Source organism: Pezoporus wallicus, unplaced genomic scaffold (genome assembly GCF_028554395.1).
Source record: "Pezoporus wallicus isolate ANWC-B61680 ecotype Strahan unplaced genomic scaffold, APGP_CSIRO_Pwel_v1 contig_3365, whole genome shotgun sequence".
Classification (NCBI taxonomy): domain Eukaryota; kingdom Metazoa; phylum Chordata; class Aves; order Psittaciformes; family Psittacidae; genus Pezoporus; species Pezoporus wallicus.
The window spans coordinates 1,746,814-1,770,576 of NW_026640883.1; the positions used below are offsets into that span (position 1 = coordinate 1,746,814).

The window sequence follows — 23,763 nt, forward strand, 5'->3', positions numbered from 1 at the left end:
TCATTCTCCTCTGGACCCACTCCAGCACCTCAATGCCTCTCTTGTCATGAGGGGCCTAGAACTGAACACAGAATTTGAGGTACAGCCTCATCAGTGCCCAGTACAGGGCACTGTCCTGGCCCTGCCGCCACACTATTGCTGATACAGGCCAGGACACCGTTGGCCCTTTTGGCCACGTGGGCACAAGCTGGCTCATCTTCAGTTGTCTGTCCACCAACATCCCAGGTCCTTTTCTGCCGAGCAGCTTTCCAGACACTCTTCCCCTGGCCTGTAGTGTTGCATGGGGTTGGTGTGACTCAAGTGCAGGACCAGAGCTGAGCTCCCCTCCTTTCTGCTTTTCAGAAGACATAATTCAAGGCCAGATGCATCTTTATTTTATAAAGGTTTTTACAGATGAGTTTGCTAATCCAGAGGGATTTTCTGATCTGCTTTAGCTAGGAAGTGATTTTACAGAGTTTGCATTACAATGTGTGACTGAGAGAAGACTATAGACCAATGAGATTAAATAGAGAATATCAGAAGTTAAGTTACTGAGTTTACTGAGCAACTCTTACTGCAACATGTGATATGTCCTTCCCTACCGGGACCCTCTCCCCAGACCCATTGTGCAGTCATGCCAAGTCTGTCACGAGATAAATGCCTAGAGACACAGCAATGCTTGTCTTCCTTTCCTTCTGCAAGAAACTAAGGAACAGATGATGCCTTGATAAAAGCAGGCTGCTTAGGGTTTACTTTACACCCAACCTTCACCAAATGTGGCCTTCCTCCTCCTCCATGTTACTAAGAAAGTTTGGATGAAGATTTAGCACTTCATTTCATTATAGTCCACCTGCTTGCTCCTCATGGCTCATTTCCTGCTGTCCGGTCAGTTCTTCAGCAATACTTGCAAAGGACAGCGAGTCAGGTGAGACCTCTGCCACCCTCAAAATAGGACAGCAAGAGGAGAGGAAAACTGCAAATGTCCCTCAGAGGAAGGCGCATGAGGAGAGGAATGCAGAAAGCAGAGAGCTGAGGCACAAGGTTGGCTCTGAGGTCCCCAAGGAGCAGGGGCTGAGCACGATGCACAATGTGATGCTGCTTGATGAGGTTGGGGCACGATAGCTTTCTGCCCAAGCACTACAGCTCTGTCTGCCACCATGCCTTCAGCTGTCTGACAACTGGTGACAAACACACATCCTTCCCTCCTGGCAGCAGATTAAATCTTCCCTGCTGTGATACATGGGCTTTTTAACTATGCATGGCCAACTCCTGCTATGATGGCTTGCTTTGATCAACAGGTGGTAAATGTGCTTTATCCCTGTCCCCAGACACAGCCCCTGAGTCCCTGTCATGTGTCGAGGGCACTGACTTTCTCTCTCTGCCTACTGAGCCCCATCAGTGCTCCTCTGTTGCTGGTTTCTGCTCAGTTTCAGCCTCCTTTCTTTGACACACTGCTCCACACCTCTTGTCTCTCCCTGTGTTAATCACTTTGAATGAGCGGACTCACAGCAGGGTGAGGGTTAGTGTTAACTCCAGTGAGTGCTCTTAGCTTGGCTGTCCTTGGTTTTCAAACCAGATACAGCTTTTTACGCAGATTATGGCTCACGACAATGTCCTGGCAGCACCCAGCCATCACGGGACAGGGGCTCAGACACATCATCCTCTCCTGCATCCTTTTCCCTCTCCAACTGGAGTCAGCCACAATGTGGACAAGCCCAAGCCAGCCCTATGGGGACACCAAGCTTGGGCTTTAGCCCAGACACTGAGGCTCTGCTTTATCTCTGCCTCAGAACACAGCACAGCAAAAAGCAACTCTTGGGACACTGCAGTGACCCATTAAAATTAATGGGGTTAAATCATCCTGGTGTAAGCCACCAACTTCAAAAGAATTACACAAGGGATGAATCTGGAGTCATTATTTTTCTTCTTTGTGCCTTTCAGAAAGATGATCTACTTTCCAGACGGCTGTGTTCAGTCTTTCTATGTAAACTAACTACCCTCTTGTCGGTCTCTTACTCCATGCTCTTGTCTACTATCCAAGCAATTCCAAGAACTGCTCACCTGCTTTGGTCCTCCACACACAAAACAGCCCTTGTACACTTCCAACTGGACCAATTAATTTCCTCTTTCAGGGGTAAGTAATAAAAAATGAAAAAACCCAAACCACACCAAAATAGTTTCATTAGAGGAACCAGGAGGGTTATTCACTCACATGGCACATTGCTTCTCTACTCTAGGTTGCAGCAGCAGGTAACGGAGCAGGTTTAACCCTTGTACCTGGGCTCCGTTAAATCCACAGTGCCCAAAACCCAACCATGACTCATGGATGTCACATATTTTCTGTAATTGGAAGCACTTGTTTGAGCTAAGGAAGTGCAGGAGACCAACGAGACAGGCAGAGAAACCTCACATGTAAAAGATACAAAACTCCCAGCTACTCTGGAAGCCGGTCTTGCTCCTGAGGTGGCTCATTCAATAGCAGCACCAGTGGAGATGGCCTTCAACTCTTTCAGCAAAGAGCTCAGTAACATTAAAAAGCATAAATCAAAACTGTTAAAATTGGCAGATGATTCGATAGGAAGAAATTGCCTTTTGGGGACTGCTTTCTGTCTGCCAAATTTACCCAGACGCGGATCCACATATGGATTTCTAACCTATCCTGGTTTCAGTGGTGATTACAGCAGCAAATGTGGTATGGACTATGCTAGACATATTATTTTGGGAAAGCTGATGAATTAGAGGTAGACAATGAAAAGCTCCGAGTGTATTTGGTCCGTGAGTTAACCCACCTCCATAGTTCCCAGGTATTCAGCTCTGGGGGTTTTGGCATGGGAAAAGCAGACTTGAAATTCAGCTCCTAAACTGGTTTCAAACTTTGCTGAAAGTCTGGAGGTGTTCAGAGCTGGGATTTTGACTAGTAGCTCCCAAAAGAGGCTGCTAATTTCTCAGGGTAAGGCAGCAGAGGATGGGAGGAACCAGTGTTATTTCACTTTGCTCTAAATGCAATGCAGCCATCTGTGAAGCTGCTAAACCACAGGGCCTTCCTTGAAGGAGCTACAAAATAGTCTGACTGTAAAGTCAGTCACTGAGAAACAGTCACTGCCAGGCTGACACAGCCTGCTGGTACTCCTCAAACCCCTGGAAGAAATGCTGCCTGACAGCTGCATTCTATCTCCTATGCATTGGCCCCATCGTGTCCCCGCTAGCGTCTTCTACAGCCATGGTTAGACATATACCAACGATGTATCAAGATGAGTAACGGACTAAAAACAAAACTACAGACTGCTCAGGAGCTCCACAAAGCTGCTTGTAAATCTACTAAAAATGGCATGTTTCCATAATAAACAATCCGTTATCGCACTGCTCTGTTCCCACTTCGCAGTCTGCCGAGAAGAGGGAAGAAAGACGCCGGTTTGCAGGGCGCTGCATTTAACAGGAGACAAGCAGTGTGCAAAGCTCCACGCTCCCTCTGCCGGCTGCATCCGCTGCACGCAGCATCCTCCGGGGCTCTGGGAGGCAATGATTCTCCCTCTGATGGAGGCCAGGCACGATTAATTCCTACTTGCACTGTGGTAGCATCTGTGAGGGCGCCGACCATGAAGTGAGAGCTGCTCTACACAGGTAAAGAATGAAAGTGCCAGCACCTATATGAAAGATGCTGGGCTGTGGATGGCACAAGGCTGTCAAGAAACACTCTGCATCTGTGACCGAGAAGTCCCTGCAGTCACCTCTGTGAGATGTGATCCACCACCAGGCAAAGAGCACACTCAAGGCATGTTGGGTTCAGTGCGTGGAAAGCACTCGGGGAACCAAAACGTTTCCATTCAGTTACAGGCAACACTTTCATTTCCCTTGCCCCAACAACCTCTTCTGCCGATATCCCTGTTCAAGCAGGGCTCCATAATTGCAAAAGGTCTGTTGGTGAAATGTATTCAGCTCAATATGCTTGATCGTGCCATGTCAAAAATGGCAATACCTAAAAAGACAAATGTCTATAGATACATGCGGCTGGCAGGACCAGGGATGAAGCATGCATGTATGTCCATGTATTTAATGTTCATAAAATACGTATTTCCAAAGCACAGATTTGATGTTTCCCATCACCAGGGGGGCTTTAGAAAGTCTCGACTGCTGTGTTACCCATCAGCCACAGGTATCCTCTACTGGGAGTTGGCCTGAGAGCTAAAACACAGACTAAGCCATGCACAGGGAGATGAAGTAGCTCCAGTAAAGCAAATCTGCAGCAGAAAGAGAATGTGAATTCAGGACTTCTTAACCCTTTCCTTCCACTTATCTCCTGTGTCCTGCCGTAGCCTTAAACAATGAGTTCTTCCACAGAGCTGGATACGCAGAGCCCATGCCCCCCCAACAGGGATGGCAGGCACAGGGCACCTCAAACCTCCATCAAACAGCCTGTTTCCTACTAATTAAATCTTGAAAGCTAATAAGCTTTAAAAGCCTAATTCCAGACTTATTTTTCCTATGTCACTTTTGATATAATGAAGACAAAACAGCTCACACCATAGCTTCTAAGGTATCAGGCAATTTAACTTCTTGCTTGTCTGCTGATATCTGAGCAGACATAACCTTTTTGATGTCCTGCCCCATGTTTTGAAAGGCAATGGTGACAGCTTATAAATGTGCATACAATTATGAATGCTAATACAATTAACAGTGAAAGACTCATACTTGGATCACAAATCCAGCTCTCTTCCAACTCAAGCTCCCCTAGTAGGCTTCCAAGGAAAAAGGTCACAAAACTCCAGATAAAGAAAATTAATGCTTATATGGGAAAAAAAAAAAAAAGACCAACAGAATTCTTCAAAAAGCCCTGACTAGGCACTGTCAGAGAGATTAAAGACAGGAACAGCTCCCTAGCTATTAGATGTCAGGGTCAAGTTTCATGTAGGGTAACTGAAGGTGGAGTTACCCTTGGGATGCAAAGGATTTGGAGCAGTGGTGAACTGTGAGTGGGTTTTACCCCTGTGCCGAGTGCAGCCTCAGGATCAGTGCCTGTACCCCCTGCAAAGCACACACACACGCGCACACACAGCAAATGATGAAAAATGCATGATCAAGTTCATTGCAAAGCTCCCACAGAGGATCAAAGCTGCCGCCCCCAGCAATGCTCACTGGCCCCAGCCAGCTTCACATGCTGCCTGTTTGAGTTTTCTGACATAGGAAAATAGATCAAAAGCCTTGAAAAGGAAAAGCGCATCTTCGGGGAACAGCACCTTAAGCAGGAAGGCAGCACTGCGAAGAAAAGGGGCTTCGTTAGCGCTCTGCAAATACCATGGGCACAAAACCAGCCAGTTTCCCAGAAGAGAAAGAAAACTCTACTTGGTCAAATCCAGAAACAATTAGCCCAGGCACATCCCGTTTGAAGCTGGCCCTGCAACAAGGGGGGCCTCTGTCACAGCTGGGAATGCTCAGCCCTTCTGAGAACTAACCAGTTAGTACAAAATTAATGGCTTTAAGTAACTGGACTGAGACTGGTGCCTCTTCTCAGAAACTTTGAAGAAATTTCTCTTTCCAAGCCCAGGGGACCACAGGCAGCTGGCTCAAATCAGAGCCTGGTCAGCCCATAGCACCACAGGCTTGGTCAGCATCACCATCACTGGGGGTTATTCCCAGCTTCTCCTCCCTTCACAGGTCATTGACCCATCTGCATAGGATAAGGATGCCCAGGACCTGCAGCCCCAGCTCCTCTCCTGCAAGGCACCCCATGGCCCAAGCAGTCCTTGCCTGAGGGGGCTTGGCCAGAAACTGCTCCAGGCACTGATGACCAGTGGGAGGCCATGAGAAGGGCAGAGACCCCAGTCTTCCCAGCAACAGCTGGACATGGCTCTAAAACCTCAAGAGCTGTTGCTCAGGTTTTTCAGTTCATAACTGCAAATGTATTTTCCTCTTAAGACCATTTTACCAACAGTTCATAACTCTGTGGCTTGCAAATTGCCCAGCTCTGGGTCAGATGGTTGCTTGCAATTGTAAAACATCACAAATTGCTTGATTAAATCAGGTTAAAAAGGTCCCAGGCCCCTCTCCTCTTTCCTCAGGAGTCATCATTCTTTCCTTTACTCAATCACTTAAATCTTTATTCTGCACCACTCCTGCTCTTGCACAGAGTCTTCCATTTCACCCGCAAATGAAGAGCGATTTTCCTTCAGAGCAGCATTTGGATGGCTTTGACTGGAAATTTGTCCTTGTTCCATCAGTTTTCAAAGGTTTTATGGCTCCAACCTGCTCCCCATGCTGGGTTAAATGGAGCAACGTGGACAGCTGTTCGTCTTACTGCAAGGCAGGAGCAGGGACTGGCAGGGAATAACTCAGCCTGGCCAAGAGGTGATAAGCTGCTGGCTGCCAGATTCCTGTAAGGACTGTATGTGATCTGCAGATACCACTGTGCTGCAGAGGAAGGGATGGATGGATGGATGGATGGATGGATGGACTGACAGATGGATGGACAGATGGACGGACAAATGGGAAACATATAGGACAAGCAGGATCAGTCCCTGCCACCTGGGGAAGAGCTGTGCCTGGGAAGCTGTGAAGGGAAAGCCCTTCTCGAGCTTTGCTAAGGGAGCATCAGTGCGATTAGGCAGGAGCCCAAGGGAGCCTGAGCAGATGTGGGGTGGGGTCCTTCCTGGGTCAAGGAAGCCAAAACCCAGATTAATATTCAGCGTGTCAAGCTGCACATGCAATGAACTGGCAATACAATCTGGACGAGAGCAAACACCCAGATTAGGTGCTGACACTCCTCTAACAGGATCACGCACGAAATCTGGCTGTAAGAAGAGCTGTCACTGAGTTTCACAGCCAAAAACGCAAGCAAGCCAGTGACACCTTCCACACTGAAACCCTGCCGAGTGCCCCGGCACAGCCAAAGCTGGGGATGAGAAAGGTTTCCCTTTCCAAGTCAGCTCTCCAGTTTAGTGGAGCAGGAGCAAGGAGAGCCTGGTGATCAGCACAGCTTCCCAGGCCTGGGGAGATGATTCAGTCCAGTGGTGAGTATTAAAGAGACAATTAGATAATTTGCAATCTCTTCCATATGCTCACAAATTTCTGATCCAGGTGTGGTTCTGGACTCATTAGTGTTAATGTCCAAGACCACAAGTCTGCTTCTTTCCCATTCCATCACTAAGTCTTAGATGCAATGCTATCAAATCCAAAAAATTTACTATCATAAGACCAATGGAAAAAGATAGGACTATAACACCTAATAAGAAGCCAGGTGGAAAAGCTATTTCATATATGTACGTAGCAACATCACAGGCTTTCCCACTGTTGTCTAGAGGAATTCCTGCTCTCTGAAATACGAGAGCCAACAGAAAGTGAGCTTTGCCAGAAGAGCATGGCAAGGGAGTGAGGCAGGGCACATCCCAAGAGATCAATGTCCAATGTCCACACCAACCAAAGGCATTTTTTAACAGCTCAGTCTATGCCTTTTGCTGCACAGTGAACTCATGTAAAGCATCATCTCCCCACGGCGTGGCAGTAGCTGCCTGCAAAGCCCGTAACACGGGACCTTCCCATGCCTGACCCCTTGTCATCAAGTGGAGCTATTTATAAAGGCTGCAACAAGCTGTGCAACAAATCTGGCTTTGCAAGAGGGTAGGAGAGTTCTGCAAGAGACACCAAGTGAAAACCTTGATAAATGTTAAGTTTGCGTGTCTCATGGGTGAGGTTTCTCAGCCAGGATGGTCTGCAGGTTGCCTGTGAAGTGTGAGCATTGCCATTCATTTTATATAGAAAGCCAGACACAGGGACAGCGAGCTACAGCTGTGGTAGAATGGCTGTACACGTCTACACATACACACCCGTGCACACAAGAGCAAAATACTGTTCCATGCATGAACTGGCTTTTGACTTTATGGACTTTAAGACAAGTTTTGTGCGAATACCAGCCAGAAGTCTCTGCCCTCTCAGGCAAAGGTGAGCATGGAGCGCTTGTAGACAAGGGGTGGACGTGCCTGTTAAAGTCACTGGCTGCACTCCAGCACAATGAAGTGTGCTGAGAAGTACCTCTCCTGGCTTCCTGGAAAGGGAAAGGACACGGGGCAGATGAAGCCCTGCCCACCCGGGAGCTTGGTTTGCTGTGCCAGCCATTGCTAGTGAAGAATGGGAAGTCGGAGTGAAGGGGCCTCTCCCAGAGAAAGCTCTTTGTAAAACAGACACCAGCAATGGGAGGAAGACACTAGACACCAACCCCATTTTACTACAGTCTCACTGTAGTCTGCACAAATGAAGGACAGGACGCGCGGAAAGAGCTTGTGCAAGGCTGGGAAAGGAAGCTGTTCCCTCCCTACTGGTGAGGCCTCCTGCTGACATAGAGTCCAATTCATCTCCTGGCACGTGGTCTCCAGGAGCATAGCCTCCCTCTCTTGATCTTCATGCCGCTCTCCTCACGCGTCCTCCCTGCAGCAGCACTCAGGATATCAGCCCTCTCCCGACACTGCTCCTGGAGGATACCTTAGCCCACTGACCTCAGGCTGACAAGCAGTGCCCATAGGTGGCCCTACACTGGATCTGCTGAGAACCAAATGAGTTGTGTCACCACTGACAAGAGCAGCAGTTGGAATGGGGCAACAATTAACAAAAAGGCAACAGAAGAGACAAGGTCTCCATCAAAGGGAGACCCAACAGCAGCAGCTGAGTCACATCAGATATCACAGCATTTGCCTTCAAGTGGTATTCAATAAATGTTAAAGACCTTGGATTCAAGAGCCATCTTCAGCCAGCAAGGTTCAGAGGAGAGGACCCAAGAACAATCTGATGAATGATGTACAGGCAGCATCGCCATCACCTTGCTGAGGTGGCCCAGATGCTGTCTCTCTCACACTGAGGTTGCTGATACACGCTCCACCTGCGGCACCATACTTTGCTTTTAGAGCTAAGGCTTTTGGGGATCCATCCCTAGACTAGCAACAGGGGACAGTGCACCACAGGGACTGCTCTGCCTTCAGTGGGAACTTCCAGCCCAGCACAATTTGCTTCCCACCTTCAGTGTAACATTCCCCTTGGGCAGTGGGGATGAAGGGACATGTGCTTACTCCTCCACCTCACACTGGGAGACCTGAATGAGGACTGAAGTGTGTTGAGACAGAATTTGGATAGGGTTAACCCTATACACTGGTCTCTGGCTTTTGAAGGAGAGCGGGGTCTGTCTCAAGAAGCTGCTATGAGACAAAACCTGGTCAGTGCATGGCAGGCAGAGCCCAGGCAGGAGATGAAGCCGCTTGCCATAGCACACAAAGCCAATGAGCACCCAGCAGACACAGCTCAGCTTTCCCAACACAATACATGCAGCAGCGGGAGCCGTTCCATGGGCAGCCATGCTCAGGGCAGCTTGGCGCTAACTTGCCTCTTCCTCTCATGCGGCTTGGACCACATTTCCCTCTGTGCTGCCAAGCCACGAGCCCTTGTCTTTCTGGGATGCACAGGTATCTGCAGGCAAAGCTGGCAGAACCATGTGCTGGAGTCAGCAGGCTCCTGTGCTGAGGGTGAGCAGGGCAGGGGGCTCAGGAAAGTGGGACAGGCTGCCTGCATCAGGGCTGTTCTCTTGTGATAACAACCGGCCCTCAACAGGGCTCCATTGAAGGAAATTTGTTCTTGTCACCCCATTTCCCACCTCCCTCCCCTCTCCCTGCAGGGTGGGGAGGTCACAGCCCTGGGACCTGCAGAGGAAGGAGGCATGGAGGAGCAGGCTGCCCCTGGCACTCTCTTCCTACCCAGCCCCAATGCCTGGGGAAGAAAGTGTAACAGCAGCTCCGGTGGTTTGGTTTGTCCTGTGAGCACAAGTCTGCAGCAGGCTGTTTATGGCCAAACAAACTATCCCTATAAACCCTTTATTTGTTCCCTTTCCCCACCCTTCTGCCAGAGCGTTTGTCCCCAGCACCGCACGGGGCCGCACAAACAGCTGATTCAACATCCAGTGTGAGAGGGGAAAGGTGAGAGCACCAAGCTGGACACAGAAGGACAAAACAGCTGGCAAAGTTCCCCACTTCAAGGGCTCCTCTCCAAGTGCTTCTCCCTGCAAAGTGGATCTTGTGCATTCCTTATGCTCCCTCTTGTCCTCTCTGTGCTGCAGAGCAGCAAATGAACATTTCCACTCCTTCTCGTGTAGGGAAGCCATGGGAGAAACCCCAGTGAGGAAGAAGAAGCGAGCAGAAACGAGTGGCTGGAGATAAACCTCTCTAAATGACAGTAAAAGAATACATGGCTTTAAGCAGCCCAAAAGCAACTGGAAATGGCTCAAGGGAACACACTGCACGGTTGCACTGAGACCTTCTGCCCTCACTTCTGCTTTCAAACAGGACTGATGTGAACTCGGGAAGCTCAAACAGCAGCATGTCATTCCCAGCTTCAGGTTTCAGCACTACACACTGAGGTTGTTTGATGGAGGAGTAGAGAAACGGAATCCATTGGGTTATTCCAGCAAAAAGCCCTCTCTGTGCCACTTCTCCTTCACCTACTCCCCTGCTCTCAGACACACTCCAGACATAAGTACAGTGCCTACCTGGCAGTGCCGATGATTGCCATGGATGTTGCAGGCAAAAGGAAGCTGCCAACAAACTGCATGACAGTAATGGCACTTTCCACACATTTGGCACTTCCCCTGCCAGATCCTCCCAACCCTGAGGGAGCTGAATAGCCAGGTGGACTCCCAGTAAAGCCCATTATTTTGAGGAAAGTTTGATCAATTTAGCTTATTCTCTTAATTTTACAGATAGGCAAGTCCCAGATATATAAAATACTGAATTTGGTCAAGGTGTCCCCCAGTTCTGCAGCACACACCACAGGCTTTATTCAGGCTTTACATCTTGAAGCGATGAAACCCTGGGTAGCATTTCCCATTAGCAGCACACTTTCAAATGCTTTTGTATATGGTTGAACAAGTGGCTGCAGCACTGTAGGACTCTGGGATTTGCTCTCCATTTTCAAAACTGTTGACTTTCCAAACCTGGGAGCAACCAACCCAGTAAATGGGTCTCCCTAAAACCTGATTTCAAATATCAGCTGTTGTGGCAAACCCACTGCTGTGATCCCACGTCCTGAGACCCCCTCAGATTCAGATAACGTTCACCTCAGTCTCTGCTCATGATCACTGTTATTTTTCCCCTTTCAGAAAAAGCAGGTCAACCACAGGTTTTGGGGAGCAGCTGCACACAGAGATGGAATTAGCAGTGTAGCTTCTAATGGGAACAGCCTGCTGAGGAGTCACTGGGCTGAGCAAGGGGAGGGAGAATGTTTCTGACCTGCCAAGTCAGCACTTTGCAACGCTTCTCCTTCTGTGAGCTCTGCACAGGCAGGTTCAGACCTTCCTGCAAGTCAAAGCAGCAACACCGACAACAGAAGCGCAGCAGCGGAAAGCAGGATGTGCGCCACAGCATGGTGCAAAGCTGAGTAATAAACTGCCCCACCTCATACCTCCAAACCTATGGACTGATGTATCCCCGGGGTAACTCAGTTGACATCAACAGCTTTACCACACATGGTGTCTGCCCTGTACCATTATACAACCCCTGAGAGATGTCTCTGCGCCAAACACCATGTGCCTGCCCTTGCAGCAAGAACCAAGAATTTGTTGCAGGATCTTCCCGAGTGCTGGACTTTGTTTGCTCTGTGGGGAAGTGGTTCACAGCCTCTACCTCACTGCAGCCCAAGGGAAGTCCTCACAGCATGGCACAGGAAGGATCTCAGTGGCATGCTGGCCTTGGCTGGCCATCTGCATGCCAGAATAATCATTTTCCTATTGTTTCCTATTATTATTTCCCCAATTCAGCTAGCCAGGGTGAAGTGAAACTGGCGGTATCATGCAAGCTGTAGTCTGTCACAACCAGAGTGTTAGCGCTACCCACTGTTTACATTTATCCTTCCCGTGTCTCTGACCCAAGAGATGTTAACAGCCTCAAGGTTGAAGAAAGGACAGTGCAGCAGAAGAGATTTCTTCCATAAATGACCTTGCACCAAATGTATTCACATTTTAGAGGTCAGAGGAAAACCCCTCTATCCAGAGAAAAATGGTTCAAAAGGTTCTGTCAAGCCCGACAGATGCCTTCTTTCCTTGCCCTGCTTCTAGGTGTCAAAACACTGCCATACTGTTCAGTGTCCCCGTGTTCCTGAGGATCAGGGTCTAAAACATTAACACTTTCACATCCATGTGGGTTGCAATATGTGCTGTCACTCCTCCTCACACATCAGGTACCTAGCAAAAGGAATTCTCTAAACGTAGTAGCAGCTACATGAGGTTTTGCTCCTATCTCAGCATAACCAGCAGTAACGCACATTTTAATCATCAGCCTGAAGCAATGGGGAAGGAAGAGAAAAACACCCTTTTTTACAGCCAGGAGCGTGCTAGCTCCAGCAGCAAATGCACTTTTTTTCTCCATTGCTTTCTTTTTCAGCTGTTTTGTCACTGATGCTACGTTTGAGCTGACACCGAGTGGGTATCTGAATTTTAGTCTCAATAAAAAACCTAAGAAACAAAAAGCAATCAGAACAGATTTGGCAGTGTCAAATTCAGCTCTCCGGAGGCAAAGGGCTGCCTCGGATTCCCAGGGCTTCTGCCCCCCCCCCCCTTCCAGTCTCATCTCCATCTGCCTCCTCCATCCCTCTCCTCTGCCTCTGTGAAGCCTCCACTATTTCAGTGTTTACCCCAGCAGAGAGCAATTATTTATGGTATAGGTTACATTAGCCCTAATGGCCAACCCAAACAGGGGCCTGTATGTCTGCTGCAGAAACACAAACCTGTTTTGTTTCTGCCCCAAAACTTGCAATCTGAATAGCCAGACAGGGCAGGGGCGAGGAAGCAGAAAACCCATGCTAAGGAAAGCCAGTGTTGGCAGTGAGCTAAACTGCAAGCCCATATTTTCCTGGGGCCAGTGTGGTTAGTGGTGGAAGTGAAGTGACAGCGCTAGAAGTAGAGCTTGGAGATGAAGTAGGAAAGGCCCCATCCGAACTGCAGGACATTATCTGAAGATCCCAAGGTCTTGGCTTGGCTGCTTTTACAGCTGTTAAGGCTGGTTAGAGCCTTGCTAGGTTTTCTCTGCAGTTTATTTCCTGAATCCAGTTGGGACAGAAGCAAGCAAGGATGTGAAGCAGCAGGGCTGTGGCACTCTCCCAGCAGCATGCACACTCCCTGCATGCTGCCAGGGCTATGACAGGAGAGGGAGAAGTGGCCTAGTGGCCTAGGCTGGGTACCACTTCCACACGCTGTCACTCAAACACAAGTCCTGTACGTGCCTGTTTCTGCCCCTGCTCCCACCAGCTGGAGTCTGGCTGGCTCAGTCTGACTGGCTCATGTTTGATCTCCAGGATCAAAGAGGAGCTGTAGGCTCAGAGGGGCAGGGACTATTCTCTTTGCCATCTGTATGAAGGAGCAGTTCAGCCTTGGCTCTTAGATGGAGTCTGTAGGTGTTTTCTCACAGCGATGCAGGTGTCTTTTGCTCCATCGTTCATCCACTGATTCCTTAAAGGCTTCTCCTGAGTGCCACTGGCATCAGAGCAGACTTTGCCACAGCAGCAGCACAGAGGAAAGACAGCAAATACATGCAAAAATGCAGGCCTTTTTATTAGGGTTTCAAAAAGGGGAGATTTGCTGCAAGAATTCTGGACTCAATCCAAGAAATTGTAACTCTTTCCTTCTTTGCCCCTACAACCTCAGATCAAGTGGCCTTTAAAACCCAACAGAACACGGCTGAAGCCACCAATCCTGCAAAGGTCAACCAAGAAACTCATCTCCAAATGCCAGGAACAGCTGCCCCAGGTCTAATGGTTCCCTTGGAGGCTCTTCTGCATCTCAGCTAAGCGCAGCAATACTGCGTTACATTTATTCAGACCATATGTAATATGCACAAGAGCCCATAAAAGCTTAAACAGCACAATAAACATTTGGAAAAGCACAGTGACCAGATTTACGGGGTTTGGATACTTGCCAGCATGACCCACCAGAATCAGATCCTTAAGTTTTTGTGTAAGCCCAAGACAGACACACAACACAAACACAAATGTGCTGTTATCCTTGGAAAAAAAAGATAAACAGACCCCAGAGCTCATCCCCAGCACTGGAACATGCCGGCCTTCCACTGTGTCTGATTGGACTCAGTTTAAATCAAAGCCATAAAGAAGGTCTTGGCAAGGAGAAATAAATGTAGCACAACAAAACTTCACCCCAGAGCACACAGTAAAATTGAGAAAGAGGGAAAGACGAAAGGATTTAGACAGTTACTTTCCATTAAGGAGGATATGCACCCTGCTACAGAGAGCTGTGTTGCCAAATTCCAAGGTACTTTTGTGCTGAGTTTCCTCCACAGGGATGATGTGGTATCTCCTGTGCCACTTCCCATGCTGGAGGAGGGCGGTGATGGCTCAGCAGAAGAGAAGAGGTGTGAAATGATGATAGATCCCAGGGGGTGCAAAACATTTTGTCCCAAGGAGCTGCAAAAACCTTAGGCTTTCATAGCTACAAAGTACTTCGGTACAGTGGGAGAGGAAGGCAGTGGTGGGTTGTAAAAGTTCTTCTGTTTCCCAAGGTGAAGAACAGTTGAAGAGTTCCAGTTTCCCAGTGAAAACTGGACACTTCTTTTTCCTCTACTTTTAATAACATTAATGGCTAAACACAGTATTTTGCACACCTACAGCCCCTTCCAGTTCACGAAGATATTACACAAGCAGGATTTAGTACAGCCGTGAGCATCCAGTACACAAGACAGAAGCCAGGGCTCCTGGCTCCGCATTTTATGCTCTGAAACGCATCCAGAGGAGAACCCCATCTCAGACTTAAAGCCAAAAATAAAGGGAGAACAGCACAAGATGCTGCTTTTGAGAAACCTGCCTCAACCGTTATGCTAAAGGAAAGTATTCTGGATTAGCTGGCAATACATGGAAGGAGTTGTCCACCTCCCACACATAATTTCCCAGAAAATGTTTCTACAAGTTTAAGACAAGCTGATGCATAAAGTTATACAGAAGAAAGACTAAAGCGTGACGATGGATTTACTTACATGAGGCTCAGGACGTGAAGATGCCCTTGCTATTAAAGAACCAGCTCAGAAGCACAGCTCCACTTTGCTTATTAAACTGCAGAAAAAAGGCTGTTTGTGTTTGTCTGCTGCTCTGGGAGGTGGGTTGTGCACTGAGAACAAAAGCTACATGCAAGGGCGCATTCTCTCACCCACTGGCACGGGCATGCTCAAGGATGGCTTTCCGTAGAACAAGGTCTATCTTCAGCACCAAAGGCCCCAGAGGAGGATAGAGCAGGGGGCCTCTGGTCAGACTGCTGCATGGTGTGAACTGCTGTGAAGACCACACATTTGGTGAATGCATAATCTAGTGAGGAGGCACACAGCAGTAAAGGGTCCTGAGGGAGGAAAAGATGTGTTGAAGCAAGGGCCAGCATAGTGACCGACTGGGATGACTGGGAAGTCTTAGTAGCTCCTGAGGGGAAGGTCAGGCTGCTAAATGTCTATGGGTGTCAGATATGCTTGTGTTAGCTCACAAGTCAACAGGCACAAGAGTTAGGGATGGGGAACACAGGATGGGACAGGCAGGGAGAGAACAAAGCCAATGAGAAGGGCAATGAACTTTTGACACATTTCTCTTCCACCCACTTGGGAAGGTAACTTGCAGCAGGAAAGCTCTGTTAAAATTCCAAACTACACGGCTGCCTGACACCTCAGACAGCTCCAGCCAAACCTCCCTGTGCTGACTCTGGACCAGGACTTGCAGATGGAATAATCTGGACAAATATCACAGGGAACCAAGCCTGCAGCCACAAATGGACTGATGTGCCAGGCACTGAAACAGAGTGTAGGCTCCTGAGCAATTTATTGTTCTCCCAATGCTTACAGAGATTTTGTTGAGCAAGAAGAGGGAGACCTAGGAAATTATCAGGCTCCTCTCTTCCTCCATGCTCACACTGATCCCTTCCAGAACTCCCATGGGGCAGAGTCTGTGCACAAAAGCAGCTGCTCCATCCAAATCACAGCTACAGCTCACCCTGCTCTCCATGCAGTCCTGATGTATGAAGAAGCATGGACTGGTCTTTATGTCTCTTCTGCACAGGTATCTGTGGTTCATCTCAGGAGAGTGACTTTAGATGAAGTAATTGACCACAATTTGAGGTAGGAAGATAACAGGGTAAGGTCGACCTTGAGCTAAAGATCCTCCCAACATGCTTATGAGAAGGGATGAGTGTGTGTTCATTTGGGGGGTGGGGGTGTGCAGTGGTTGAAGCAGAGAATTTAAGGGCACCCTGAATCCTAGTCCCACTGTAACCTAGGGCAACCTAGTTCAATGTTTATTTGCACATTTTCCTCAAATACAGCATTCTGCAAAAATGGCTATGAAAGCTGACCCACTCCTGAAGATCCAGGGAGCTAAATATCAACAAGCCAAACTATTGGTGTGCTAATGGTGTTTGCAAAGGCAAATAATAGAAAGCATGCTGAGAGTCACAACATGAAGCTAAAATTCAGGATTTATGACTCCTGCTCCAGCCTTGGTGACCTTTCAAAACCACTTCAGTACTAGTTCTAAAATAAAACCTGTATTTCACAGTCAAGCTGAGAGAGCATGTACATGTTTGAGCCATACTTTGAGGTCTATGGTGAGCTAGCTCTATAGAAGGGAAATGCCGTAGTATTGCCATTACTACTACTCTATGGTTCACATGACACCTTCCTTTCAGTATTATTCTTAGGAACATTCTCTGGGAAGATTTTGGGTTTGCTAAAAAAAGGAAAAAGATAGATTATAGGCAGCTAGGGACAAAAATAATCCCATTCCCATGTGGTTTGTGCTGTTTAAAGGGACAGAGTGCCTATTTTTTGAAAAGACAAACAACTGACATCTGTCAGCACAAATAAATTTGGAAAAAATAGACATATTATCATTTTCCAAAAGCTTGAGATGAGCCTGAGATGACCCAGAGTATGGAGCAGAGGGTGGAAGTATGCCCTGTGCGATAGAGCCCGGCCATCTCTCCAGCAGAACATGAGCAGGGAGCAGTTTTTCTAACTAACTTTTAGAGGAGGATCTTGGTTTCGAGCCAGGAGGTTGAAGGGTGAACACAGGACCAGGCGCACAGGGAGAATGTTTTGTCCCACGTTCCCACATTTTTGTTCACTGTCCTGGTTACGGGCAGGTGGGAAAAAAGACAATGCTGTGTATACAGCATGAACTGCAATTCTGTACAATGGGCTGAGTTCTCCTCTGCTAGTATCTGGTGCTGGAAAGAGGCCACTGAGCTAACAACAGCTGTGTCTTGCAACTAACAATAGTTGGAGGCACCAAGGAAGTAGCAGATGGTGGGAATTTTCCCCCAGACAGCACCAGATAAAGCAGGAAAGTCCTATTCTTTCTGTATTCCCACTGCATCCTCCATGGCCATGTGCTTGGGAAAGCTGTCTGCCAGGATCCAGAGGTGCAAGGATGGACTGAGGTGAGTGCTGGAGCTGAGGGACATGAGCAGACAGAGCAGGGACTGCAGGAAAAGCAGAGGGATGCAGCTGGGAGTACCAGGATTTCACAACACAGAAACCAGGACAGGATCACTTTTGGTTCTGGAAAATCATCATCCTCATGCAACTGCTGTGAAGCATTAACCTTGTCCTGCACTACAACCTGGAGGTAATTTAGACATGTCCACAACATGGAAAATTCCAAGCCACAGACTCTACAGTTAGTTTGGGTGTGTTTATCCATGCGTTCTGCTCAAACTCCAGCAAAAACGTGGGGTAAAGAGCCAGCCAAGAGAAGAACCACATTCAGGCTTTGCTGCTGCTGCCCCTACAGTTACTGTCACTAAGAACTGGTGGGGAATCAATGAGAGATGTCTCAGACACAGCATCTTCAGAGATGCTTCATCTACTGCCATCTCATTTATTCTGAAGACTTAAAACAAAGGATTTGGGACAACTGCAGACAGGACAAGGCTGAACACAGAAGAGTAAGCTTGCTTTTGTTTGTCTATAATATTAATAGGCGCATTATGTAATTTCCTTGGCTTACTGATGCAGCAACTCTGGTTACAAGACAGGATGGGATTTCCTTGAGGTCATTCCCTCAAACTGTGTGAGTCGTTATTTTCCTGGCTCACCCACAAACAGAGCGGTTTGCTCTTCTGAAACACTAATGTCCAAATGTTGACAGGTTTTGCCAATCAAAACACTGTGGCCTTACCCCATTTTAATAATCTAAGGCATCAATCTACCCCTTAGTATTTGTTTGATGTGTTCTGCACCCTGCTGAAATATCCCCTCCAGACCTCCCTGAAATCAGGCTCTGATTGAAGAGAGATGCCATGCATCAAGCCTGCAGCTTTCTCTCTGAAACATTTAGCAGGGGATGGTGGTAAAATGTATTTATTTTCATGTATTGAGGAAAGACCATATATTCCAGCCTCTTTTTTTTTTTTTTTCCATCACTCAGAGATGGGCCTGAGGCCAAAACGGTGCTGCTAAGCTTGTTTTCTATTTAAAACCTTCATTTTTATTAATAACCCTTTACAGCCTACACACCAGCACTGCAGGAGTTGCATTTCCGTGTTATGTCATCGTGAACCGTTACGTATTTAATTCCTGTACCCACAAACCCATATGGACATCATTAAACACGCACCGTACAGCATTAAAACTGTGTTCCATAAAGTGTGATTTAGAAAAAAAAATAAGACCTATGAAGTGCTGATTTTTATTTTTTTTCCTAAGGTCATGGGAAAATGAAGAAGTAGGGGAGAGAGAAAAGGTTCAGCGGTGCTGCGGGTTAGCTCATAGCTCTCCATGCCTGCAGACTGAAAGCCCAGCCTGCCTTATCCACCACAGAACATTCATTACCCACTAACTTCAGGCCAGGGATGATGAATTTCTGCTTGGCAGACCACAGAGACAACTTCTACAAAAATTACAGGTTACAAACCAGCACATGACCTTGATGATTTTATTTCTGCCAAGTGAGGTTTCCATCACTTCTCCTGAAAGAAGCTGACTTTAGTGGGGCAGAAGAGCAGGTTTTCCCATATTGCTGGGAGTTAGTTATCAGGGCTACTAACATAGGTGAGGATAGACCCTCACCCCAAGTATGACATGTCTCTGGCACTGGGCTTTCTCCCAGTTTGTTATAGCTCCAAACTGGCTTGTCCTGGCTGTAGTCTATGCTAGAAGCAAACCCAGTGACAGGGCAATTTCTGCAAGGCAGCAAGGACACGTTTCCTCAGCCTCAGGATCTTGCCTGTGTCCAGGACACTCTTATCACCTCTCTGTTATCTCTTAAGTGGGATTGGGGATGAAAGGATATGGGAAAGAGACAAAATGATAGAAGAAATAAACCCAGCGCACAGAGTCCCACTGGGACAAATAGAAATGAGTGCAGCAATGCTGGGGGGAGCAGGACAGAACATATTAAGAAGGAAAAAAACAATACCCAAGTGATGTAAGGATAATAAAACCCCAGATACAGTTTAATGATACAAGAAAAGATGTCAATATGAGGCAGAGAAGCTGATGCAGTCAGGGATAGTAAGAAAGCAAAAAGAAAGTAAGAGATAAGAACAAAGAACAATTTTAAAACGTCTGGTAAAACATTTATGTATGTATGTAAGATACAAGACAGTCAGTCAATTGCCTACAACACACACTGGGCAGCTTACAATGGCCTAGTCCTTTATTCAGGAGTGAGACCTGCCAAACCCTGTTCAGTGGCTGAATTCCCTCTGATCATGGAGCTGAAGAGAACAAACCACAGTGAAAACGGTATCTGACAGAGTTTTACAGCACATACAGCCCCAGAAAGGTATTTTGCATAGCCTTGTGCTTACTGTTTGTCTACGAGTGGCTGCATTCCCTTATGGATACTGTCCTGGTGCTCCATCGATTTTACAAGCTACACAATTAAAAGGTCCCCTCAAAGATGCAGATGAAGATACTTACCTAATTGCTTCCAAGCCCTTTTTGGTTTTCTTTATGAAATATTAATAAAAATAAATGTATATAAAGAGCATTCAGGGTGCACATAAAGTATCTGCTATATAAAAACTCTGTATGTTCAGGCCAGTAGAGCCTCTCTGGTGGTTTGCTGTGTGATGTCTGTGTTTAGGAATCTCCAAGAACAGATGTTACCTAGCCCTGTCCCTTGAAAGCTGGTGACTTAGTTCAAGTTAAGTTTGTTGTGCTGGCCCCAAAGCCTGTGTGCATGTTTTCCACACATGTCCATCTCCAGGCAAGAGAGAAGGGTTAATATGATTTGCAGAGGGGGTTACTGATGAATGAACCTCCTTTATATCCCAGCCCTCTCCAGAAGTTTTCATTCCCATCAAACAAACATACCCATGAATACACACACAAATAATTTTGGGTGCACGTGTGCTCCCGTTGAATTCAATACAGTTATTCACTGTGTAAAAAACTACCCATGTGCATAAATGTTTGGAGGAGGAGGGCCACTCTCAGGATGAGGCTGACAGCAAGTTTAATGTTAGCCAGTTGCATTACCCTGGAGGTGAAATGTTTTCTGTAGGGCCATGTCCTACTTCATTCAAAATCAGGAATTTGCTTTGATCTTTTAAAAATAAAGCCTTAAAAGAAGAATCAGACATGACTGGCAAAACTTCTTCAAGAAACTTTCAAAGTACCATTAGGACCCCAAGCTGTTAAATGGTCTATTTTGGGTTAGTGCTCTCTTAAACTGATAGTCACATCTACTTACACAGTTCCCTGGCATGTGAGTGTATCTGATTTGAATGTATCTGAAACAGAGATAAGATTGGAGATTTTCTGAGCACATATTAAGATAGACATTATCATGGCAGAAAGCAACATTTGTTTGTAAAAGCCAAACATTCTCTGCTTGCTAATATTAATTCAGTCTTCTCTCACAAACATTATTTATCCTGCCAGGGATCAGGACTTATTGGGCAGTAAACCAGGGCTCAGTAGTTTATAAGCCTGTCAACAAAAAAAATAAATATAAAAGACTTGTCATAAATCCACACGGATAGAATTTTCTGATTTATGAGGTCGATAAATGATTGAGGCAAGAAAATGAAAAAGAAGCCTTAAAAGAAAGCAGACAAAAAAGGAAGGAAAAAATGGCAGTATTTATATAATGCACTGGAGACTGGGCTTCCACAGAAGAGGGGGAAAGGGATCTTACGATGCTTATTTCATCCCTTGCCTAATAATCTGAAAGCACCTAACTTTCAAAGCGCTGTGTTTTTTTCACAGGCTGGAAGCATCACAACGCATCCTTCATCAGCCTGGCCTTTTGGCAGTTCTCCTCCAAATGCAAATACTACATCTGGAAAAAGCAGGAATCCTCTCTCCTGCCTGAAAGCCTCCTTTTATCTCCGTCCTCTGCAGAACTCTTACTTCTTGCAACTATACACTCCAACATACTACTTTATTGAAGGGATTCAAGTCTTCCTCCTCATCCGCTGAGCTGCCCCTTAAAGTCCCAGCTCACCCTTGGAGCCCGCTTGCTAACTGGCACGGGTCACCCTGCCATACCTCAGCCAAGCATCCCTAAAACAACCCCCTCCTGAACACACAGATGAGCATGAAAACAATAACAATGAAGATTAACAGAAGCTTATTTGTCAGGCCTGGCAAGAAGAGCATCTCATTAGCTAGTATGGCCTGTGCAATTCAGCCACCAGGGGTTCCTCCTCCCCTCAGGGGATGACACTGATGCATCATGAACATTAATAACATTGTTAGTGCATGTCCAACAGAGCTCTGCTTTGTGCATTGAGATGACCCGGCAAACAATAAGATACTTTTCCACTGACCTCTTGCTGGAATAGTTTAAAGCTATTTGCAGGGATGTGAATGACTCTTGCAGCTTTCTCTAGTTGCCCCTGGCCCTTAGCTTCACTATAAAGATATGTATGGAGGTGAAGGAACAAATCCAGACTGAGCAAGATGCCTCAGCACCCAGCTTACCAGATACTGGGACTGTAAAGATTTTGTGCCAGCTGAAGAACCTTATTATTGGGACCACAGGAAGGAAAGCGTTCAGCTTTGTTACCCACATGCTTCCCCAAATTTAGGAGCTGTGTTGCTAAACTGTCCCATCGTGTATGAAGAAATGTACAACATGGGCAATACATACTGGTCCCTACTACAGAGTAAGAACTACCCTAGTTACTCAGTCTGCACAATGTTTGCATTTGCCACTATTTTCAGGAGATTGATGACAGACTCACACCCCACCTTTTGGTCCTAAAGTCAGAATAGCTGAAATGATTCTCCTCAGCTGGGATGAAAATTCACTGCACCACTGTTGGTGGGACAAGTGCTGTGGCTGGGCTTTAACACAGTGAAACCCTTCCTGATCCTCTTTTATTTAGCAAATATTCATAGTGCCCCAAATGCCCCGAAGTGCTGTGCCAGGGCTTGATCTTTCATGTGTTCATGAGCCCTTTCTTTGCTTGCCAGATGTTGGCAGGGGGAAAAGGGACTGGCCACATGATTGATGCTCTCCCACAGCTGGAAGAGTGAAGCATTAGGCAGGACCAGACACACTGCAGCACTTTGAATGACAGATCAAGTCCCAGCCATGTAGTATCCAGGGACCTGTACACCACAGCAAAAGGGGTCATCTGCAAAACCATCTGCAGGATGTACGTCTGTTCATTCTACAGCCATCCTGCTGCTAGTAGGGCTGATGAAAAAGACCCAAATTCTGTGTTTTGAGACCATGTTTCAACAGGAACTGGGAGGTTCATTACTGGAAAAACACTTTCATGAAAAGAAAGCCCCTCATTTAACCAGATTTGAAGGATATTCAACAACTCCACAAGATAGTGCATTCTGATGGAAATAAGATCAATTTAAACTTAACATCCTCAAGAACTCTGCAGCTCCCCTAGCAAGAGAGGACAATGTCGGTGAAGTTCTCATCATCAGAAAAAGGACTGAGACCCGGCAACCTATCTGAAAGGGAGCAGCAAAGATGGCAACATTGCTAATTCACTAGTGAACCAGGACAGCTTCAAGTCTCTGATGAACAGCTGTCTCTGGTTTGAGTCATTCACACGTCATTCCCAGCATGCTTGGATGGAAAAGGAAAAGGTTTATCTGTTAGATATGGTGCCCCTGATGTCTTAACCCCACAGTTGTTGCAATGGGTCTCTTCTCATAAAGCAAAATAGACTTTTTTGGCCCACAACATTTAACATTTTCCTCTTCTTTTATATTTTCAAGCACTGGGTATCTCAGGTTACTAGTGATTTTTTGCGGTGGTTCCCAAATGAGCCTGAACTGCTCTGATTTTTCAAACCCACAAGACTGTAATTGAAAGCAAATGTAATCAGACATATACAATGTTCTGAGGTTCACCACAGTGCACTGCAGTCAGCATTACTGGAGTGGCTATTAAAACTCCTTGGAGCTGGGAAGCAAATACAGCTTGCAAGAATCCAGCAAATCACCAGTTTTGATTAGATTAGACTAAAGTACTGCAAAGCCACAGTCAATCCCCTATTCAGAATATATCTGAGGTCTGTTTAAATGAACATCTTTCCTGAGCTTAGGCCAATTGTTTTAAGAGATGTAAATGGAAACAAGGAAAGAATTCTACTTCTAACACAACAAATTCTGCAATCCTTACATCAGCATCAATCTCCAATAGTCCATTACTGTCAGTGGGGTTGTTCCAATCAAACTCTGGCATAACTGGAAAAAAAGTGGCCCAAAGACAAAGGGTATCTTTGAATCCAGACACCCAGCTCTAGCTTGAGATAAGCAGTAGCAAATCCCTTCCATAAACCTCCCAAACAAAATGCAGACA

At 46.7% G+C, this 23,763-nt stretch overlaps 1 protein-coding gene across 4 annotated transcripts in view; it reads right to left on the reverse strand.

Moving 5' to 3' along the window:
* SH3PXD2A (SH3 and PX domains 2A) overlaps positions 1-23,763 on the reverse strand; it is a 252,489-nt gene that overhangs the window by 101,956 nt on the left and 126,770 nt on the right. Inside the window, exon 1 of one of the 4 annotated variants that reach the window (XM_057421101.1) lies at positions 14,982-15,066. The exons of the other annotated variants lie outside the window; for them this stretch is intronic. Within the exon in view, the coding sequence (XP_057277084.1) occupies positions 14,982-14,983 (2 nt within the window). The 5' untranslated portion in view covers positions 14,984-15,066. Of the gene's footprint in view, positions 1-14,981; positions 15,067-23,763 lie in introns of those variants that run through there. 4 annotated transcript variants of the gene reach the window in all.